The sequence below is a fragment of the Apodemus sylvaticus genome, chromosome X (assembly GCF_947179515.1).
Source record: "Apodemus sylvaticus chromosome X, mApoSyl1.1, whole genome shotgun sequence".
Taxonomy (NCBI): domain Eukaryota; kingdom Metazoa; phylum Chordata; class Mammalia; order Rodentia; family Muridae; genus Apodemus; species Apodemus sylvaticus.
In genome coordinates this window covers 132423853-132431459 of record NC_067495.1, presented here as the reverse complement: position 1 = coordinate 132431459, position 7607 = coordinate 132423853, and the positions used below count along the sequence as shown (strand labels likewise).

The 7607-nt window shown below is 42.3% G+C and overlaps 1 protein-coding gene across 1 annotated transcript; it reads left to right on the top strand.

Annotated features, from left to right (window-relative positions):
* Positions 1-747: 747 nt before the first annotated feature.
* On the top strand, positions 748-1269 carry Plac1 (placenta enriched 1). Its single transcript, XM_052170131.1, has one exon. The coding sequence runs from the start codon at positions 748-750 to the stop codon at positions 1267-1269; it is 522 nt and encodes a 173-aa protein (XP_052026091.1).
* The last annotated feature ends 6338 nt before the right edge of the window (positions 1270-7607 follow it).

The following is a 7607-nucleotide window of genomic DNA, read 5'->3' as shown; positions in this document are numbered from 1 at the left end:
CTCTTCCCTCTGCCCTCTGTACACTTACCTCTCCACAATGAGATAGAGCAAAGTAAGCAAATACCTTCCCACAATCAAATATAAGAAGTTCTTTAAAAAAAAAAAAAACTAAGGAGAAATTACATTTTATCCCGGATAACCACATATTGAAATTTTGCTGAATGGCTTAACTAAATATGACCAAATGAATTCATCTTGAACTCTTATCAATAGCATTGCAACTCATGATGACCAAAAGTTTCTCTGGTATATTGGGCCACGTTATAAATCAAAGGAATTTCAGAAGAAAAGAAAATCAGAGAAATTTCAGAAAGGAAAGAAGAAAGGGAGGGAGGAAGAGAGAGAGAGAGAGAGAGAGAGAGAGAGAGAGAGAGAGAGAACAAACAGAGCCACATAGTGAGACTTAATCAAAATAGGAAAATAAAACCAAGTGCAAATAGCAAAAATCCCATTCTGAGCCTTGTGTGGTGGCTTACACAGAAATCCCAGCACTTCTGAGGTAGGTACAAGGATAGTCAAAGTCCAATGCCAGCTTATGCAGCATAGTGAGTTGCAATCCAGCCTTGGCTACAGAGTAAGACCCTGTCTCAAAACCCATAATCCCGTAATTGCACTTCTTTCAAAAACTCATAATTGAGCTTTACCAAACACATAAGGTAACTTGCCTCTTATGTTTTTGTCTATTCTAGAATCCCTTCCTGGACGCCTTGCTGCCTCCTGTGAGTTGTCACCCAACCTGCTGCAAGAATGAATATCCTCAAGTTCCTCGGAGGAGTGCTCTTCTTCACCTTCATGTTTTCAGGCTACACTGAGCAAAACCAAGTGAATGTGCTGTGTTCCACAGATTGGTTCATGGTCACCGTTCACCCCTTCTTGCTGAATAATGATGTGTATGTTCACTTTTATGAGGTGCACCTGGGCCTTGGTTGTCCTCCCAATCATGTTCACCCTCATTTCTACCAGTTCCACTACCGCGTTACTGAATGTGGCATCCGTATCAAGGCCATCTCTCCAGATGTCGTTATCTACAGCTCTGAGATTCACTATGCCTCCAAGGGCTCATCGTCAAGATATGTGATTCCTGTGTCGTGTGCTGCCCCTCGCCGGTCCCCTTGGCTCACTAAGCCCTACTCTGCAAGAGCACCTAGCAATAACATGGGTGCGACCCCGAAGAATGATACTTCCTACCACGTGTTCACCTTGCCAGAGCCTAGCCAACGACCCAACTGCAGCTGTCCACCTTATGTCTACAATCAAAAGAGCATGTAAACCCTACATCATGGGGCAGAGTCTTTGGAGGTCCTTCTTGTGTAGTCATCTGACTGTGCAAATATTTCTGGGGACTAGTGTGTTCACTCAGATGATCTGAGGAAACCCATATAGTGCCCAGATTTGAGGGCTTCTGAAAATTCTGTTTCTAAGAATTAGTATGTAGAGTTTTCTACTGTCAGCCAAATAAATGCCATTACAGCTCTTTTAGGGGAATTTTGGAAAGGGCCAATTCATATATGAAGCTGATTGTAACTTTTTTTTTTACTGTTTTTGTATCTTTTACAACAATAATAAAATTCTGATTGGCATTAAATTATCAGTTGGATGGTTTTGCTTCATAAACATATATCTCATTTTGTCTACAGACCAGGCATTAGTCCAAGTGATTCACCAGCATTGGTGCCTGGGTTTTTCTCTCTGGGGTGCTTTCCCACCCCTTCAGGTTCTTCTACAAAGCCTTTCCCAGGAGAATCTCTTGCTCTATATCTGTACTTCCCGTCTTCTGGTCTTCTGTTTACCACCACCACGCTTAGCACTAAGTCTCCCTTGTTTGATGTCCAGCTATACCACTTTTTATGTACAGAAAGGATAAGCTAGTTATCTTCAAGTCTCCAGTGGTTCTGGGAAGCAGGCAAGTCACGTTCCAATGCTCCCATGCTAGGTTCCCAAGGCTGAACTGGATCGTAAACTTACAGTGCTTTGATAACAGCCCTCCTACCCACCCCAACATATAAACAATTAGAAAGCAGCCCAAAGTGTGGCTGTCCATTAGCATTCTCAAAGGCTTAGAGCAACAAGAGGAAGTGAATAAGTCAACAACTATTTATTATGCAGTGAAACTACATGCAGACCTGGCTTTGGACACCAAATGAATGGTAGTGAGAAGAAAGGGACTCAGAGAAATTGAGGTCGCACAGTTAGTAAGCAAATAAGTAAATAAAGATAAATTCAGATAGTGACAAATTCTATGAAGAACTTCAAACAAAGTGACATGGGAAACTGGGGAGGGACCAGGCCTCTGTGGTCTTGCCATTTGAACTATGTCTTGGATGTGAGGACTGAGATAATCTGGAGAGAAAATATTCCAGATAGTAGAGACATCTCCCTTAGCCCTCACTGCAATCTTATAAAAGAAGTGCTCTTCTCATACCCGCTTAAAAATGAGAAAATCTTTCTTTTTGGAAGAGGCAGGAGGATTGCTACAAGTTCAGACTAATATGATCTACATGGTGAGACTGTCTCAAACCACACACACACACACACACACACACACACACACACACGTGCAGGGGTGGCCATATACCTAGTAAGAAGCAAGCAGGCTCTTCCCTGTGGTTGTCTTTTGGAGGGGCCCTGCTAGAGCCTTACAGATACAGAGGTGAATACTAGCAGCCAAAAATAATAGCAGCCGACCATTGGACTGAGTGTGGGGTTCACAATGGAGGAGTTGGAGAGCAGATTGGAGGAGCGGGAGGTGGGGGGTAGGTTGCAGCTCCATGGAAAGAATGAAAATGTTGGCCAACCAGATGCCCCAGGGCCCCCAGAGGCTAAGCAATCAACCAAGGGGTACACATGGTTCCAGCCATTACAGTGACAGAAGAACGCCTTGTTGAGCATCAGTGGGTGGAGAGGCCCTTGGTCCTGTGAAGGTTCAGTAGATGCCCCAACAAAGAGAAATGGGGGGGAGGAGGTGGGAGTGGGTTGGGTGGAGAAGCATATTCTTGGAGGCAGGGGGTGGGAGGATGGGTTTGGGGGTTTTCAGGGAGGGGGAAACCGGGAAGGGGTATAACCTTTGAAATGTAAATGAAGGATATATTCAATAAAAATAGTAAAATAAAAAAAGCAGGCTCTTCAAAACATCATGTTATATATCATAAGCATAACATTCTTATTTGTCAACAAAAGTTAATTTTTAAAGAAGAGAGCAGTGTACAAGAGAGATGACTAGAGGTTAAAAGCATTTGCTGTTCCTCCAGAGGACCCAAATTCAGTTTCCATTATCCACATCAGGCAACAACCATCTATGACTTGAGTTCCAGGAAATCCAAAGCTTCTGTTGGTACCTGCACACACATGCCCACCTACAAACAGATATGCACACATGTACCCATAATTAAATATATTGAAAATAAATCTTTAACTAAAAACAAGAATGCAATGTTGTAGCACAATTTTTTTTATTAATAAAGGTGAAGTGCTTTAGCAGAAGAATAGAGATTTGGAGGGCCATCACCAAGAAAAGAAATTCAACTATGGTAGTTAAACAGAGATTCATCTCAGTATCTCTTGCCCTTTTTGATAAACTGACAGGTTACAATCCCTGGAGGGTGGTATGAATGCAACAAATATCTATTACATTTATCTGAGGGGTCAATCACTACATTAGATGTTGGGAATTTAATGGCCAACAAAAGCCAACACAGTTTGATGTGATACAATCATGTAAAGTTACCTACAGAGTTAGAGGCTGCAAAGGCTATTCAAGCTCAGAGGATGGGTTTGCACAAAATATGAGGACCAGGACTGGGGTCATAGGAGAAAAGGCCAGGAGTCTGTTTCAACCCAGTGAAGGCAGATGATGATGGAAAACAATAAAAAGGGTAAGAAGAACCTCAAAGAAGACAGAAGTGACCACAAAATGATGTGTGGCAAGATTGGGAGGACAGACAGATCAGTTCTAATTGCCAGGGCAACAGATAAACCAAGATGGAGTAAGCCTACAATTCATGAAACTGGAAACAATCAAGAAGGTTCTGATATGAAAGTTAGTTTCACTGAATTAAGATGAAGGAGAAGGGCATTTTAGCAAAGCAAAGAGAACAGACTGTACCTTTCCCAGAAGCTATCAACTGCCAATAGCTCCACAGCTATAAATGGGACTTGGTGAGGCCCTCCCCCAATTTGTGCTGGAATTTTAGCTGGCTTGTTCTTGTGGGGGGAGGGGAATCTTATGCATCCAGCCAAAGAGCTCTTGTGAGTTGTGATGTACAACTCCTGAGGATGATGCTCCTGAGGATGGTCCTACCTTCCAACACACACACACACACACACACACACACACTAGCATCAATAAACGGACTCATGGGTTAAAAAAAGAATATATGAATTTGGACGTGAAAAGTGATAAAGAGGTGTAGAGCCTTCAGAAGGAAGCAGGAGGAGGAGATTTGATTTTTTAAAAACTTACTGCAAACATGCATGAAATTCCCAAACAATAAAAGAAATGCATGTTTACAAAGAAATGCTGATCAGTAACCATATTTTACATAACTTGACATCCCAGTATAATTAAGCAATGTTTTTAATCAGTAATAAAAGCTGAGACATGGCTCTAGAAGAGCAAAAAGCCAGCTCAAGCCTGAGTCATGTCTCCAGCCCTTGAGCCCTGAGTTGTTAGTTGAGTAATTTAATTAGCTTGTGATACACCACTCCAAAAGAATGTTTTCCTTCTTTATTGTGGGAATGCTCAGTTAATTCTCAAGGTGACAAGGTTTATAAACCTCCATAACGTAGCGGTCAGAATGTTTGTAATAATAGGAAGAAATGCTTTGTTGCCATCAAAGGGAATGAGCATGCTCACCTTTCAATTTCTAGAAAAGCCAGAGAGGTCCGTACCATTTCTTAGGATAATTGCTTGTCAGATAGTTAAGAATTAGAGCTGTAATGAGATGTTTCACCCATAAAAGGAGACTCAGAGTAATGTCCAATTGTATTGTTCTTGGGCTGAGGATGCAGCTCGCCAGCACGGTGCATATGCAGCCTGACAAAGGCCCTGGCTTCATCTCCCAACACCATGAAAAGCACTCCTCAGAGGTCTAAAACAACAATCCGCATCCTAAAAGGATTGCTAATTTATTTATTCTTTGGTCAAACTATATTTTTCATTGTATAAAGTACACACACACAACATGTGCATGTGCGTGTGCGTGTGCGTGTGCGTGTGTGTGTGTGTGTGTGTGTGTATGCTAAGGGCAAACATATTAATTTTAATGTATAAGTTCTTCTTATTACAGTTTTAGTGTGTGCCACAGTGCAGTTGGAGGTTAGAAGACAATGTTGTGCAGTCACTTCTCTCCTTCCACCATGCAAGTTCTGGGGAATCATAATAAAGTCCTCAGGCTTGATAGTAAGCACCTTTTACCCTCAGATCAACCTAGCCTAGACTATGAAATCCAGTCTCAAAGAAAATCAATAATTTTCCAAGTAATGTCCATCAAATAGTCAATTTTTCTTTCTAAATTTAAAAAAAAAAAAATTGGGCTGGAGAGATGGCTGAGCGGTTAAGAGCACTGACTGCTCTCCAGAGGTCCTGAGTTCAATTCCCAGCAGCAATATGTTGGCTCACATCCATCTATAAAGAGATCTGAGCCGGGCGGTGGTGCGCATGCCTTTAATCCCAGCACTTGGGAGGCAGAGGCAGGCGGATTTCTGATTTCGAGGCCAGCCTGGCCTACAGAGTGAGTTCCAAGTCAGCCAGGGCTAAACAGAGAAACCCTGTCTCGAAAAAAAAAATGAGATCTGACCCCCTTTTCTGGGGTGTCTGAAGACAGCTACAGTGTACTCATAGATAAAATAAATAATTCTTTTTAAAAAATTACAATTTGTTTTTAACTTATTTGTATAGGGGGCTTCTAGTGGGCCTTGGTACATGTTTAGAGGTCACAGGGGAACTCTCCAGAAGCACTTCTGTCCTGTCTGGTAGGTTAGACAGATGAAAATTGGGTCTTCAGGTTGGTGGCAAGAGCCTTTACCTTCTCTGCCACCTCACAAGCCCCATCAGTTCTCTAAGCTTCATTAACATGACAGAACACAAGGAAAGCCAGGTTGTAGGCCCATCCCATAAGCAAAAGACAGTCAGTAGTTTAAGAACAAATTGATGTAGCAGTAAGCTTCCACCTCATTCCTACACCAACACCCTGGAATAATTTATAGTCTCCAAGTCAAAATAATCTCTGGGGTTGGGGATTTAGCTCAGTGGCAGAGCACTTGGGAAATATCCCCCTCCAATGATAAAAGATGCGCCCACACACTGAAGGGAGGTTATTCAGGTTATAGAGCAAGTGTGCGGGAGATCCAGGCCGCCCAAGTTACTTTCAATGTTGTTTTAACTTCATGAAAATATTTGATGACAATATTTTCAAACTGCCCGTGAAAGAGAACACTCTCCATTTGCAGGCTGTGCTACCACCAAAACCAGTCAGATGCTAGGCTGCTGGAGCCGCTCCTTTTTTTTTTCTTTTCCTTCTTTCTTTTTTCTTTTGATTTATATTTTACTGTCGTTATAAAAAACATACCTATCAATAACCTTAGTGATTAACTTTAAAAGTCAATGAAAATCAAATCAGGACTAGTCAGGACTTCTGGTGTTCACATCTAGGGGAGAGGGGAGTGCTGGAAAGCAGACAAAGGAAGAGGGCTGGGGACAGTTACCTTAGTTACATTTTTGTTACTACGATCTAATGCCCTGAGGAGAGCAACTCAAAGCCAGAGTAGGCTGGAGAGATGACTAAGTGCTTCAGGCCGGCAACTGCACTTCCAGAAAGCCTGAGTTTGGTTCCTAGCACCCATGTTGGGTGTTCACATTCACCTGGAAGTTCAACTTCAGGAGATCCAACACATTTTCGGGTTTCTGAAGATATCTATGTGCATATGCTATACAATACACATTCACATAAATAAAAAAAATTAATGACAGAAAGGGTTTATTTTAGTTCACAGTTCAAGGTTACAGTTTTTGGTCATTTCAAGGAAGTAGGCTGCACGGTTACAGGATTTTGAGGCTGCTATTCCCATCAGAACCACAGTCGGGTTGCTCAATGCTCAGCCCCTTTTCTCTTTTTTCTTCAGTCTAAGACCAAAGTCCATAGCAAAGTTCTTCACACAATTAAAATAGATTTTCCCACTTCAATTAACCTACTCTAGATAATACTTACTTCTCAGAAACACTCAGAGGCTGACCTAATCTACATAATTCCTCATGGGCATGCTGCTGGGCTTGTGACTAGATCCTGTCAAGCTGACAAATAATATTAAATATGACATGGAAGAACGTGACATATGTCCTGATGTCAGTCAGCACAGCATACGCAGAGCTCTGGGGCTAATCCTCAGCACTGCACACAATGGGCGTGGTGGTGCGCACTTATAATCCCAGCATTCTGGAGATTGAGGCAGAAGAATCAAAAGTCCAAGATCATCCTCACCTACAAAACAAAATTGAGACTGGGCAGTGGTGGCGCACGCCTGTAATCCCAACACTCTGGGAGGCAGAGGCAGGTGGATTTCTGAGTTCGAGGCCAGCCTGGTCTACAGAGTGAGTTCCAGTACAGCCAGGG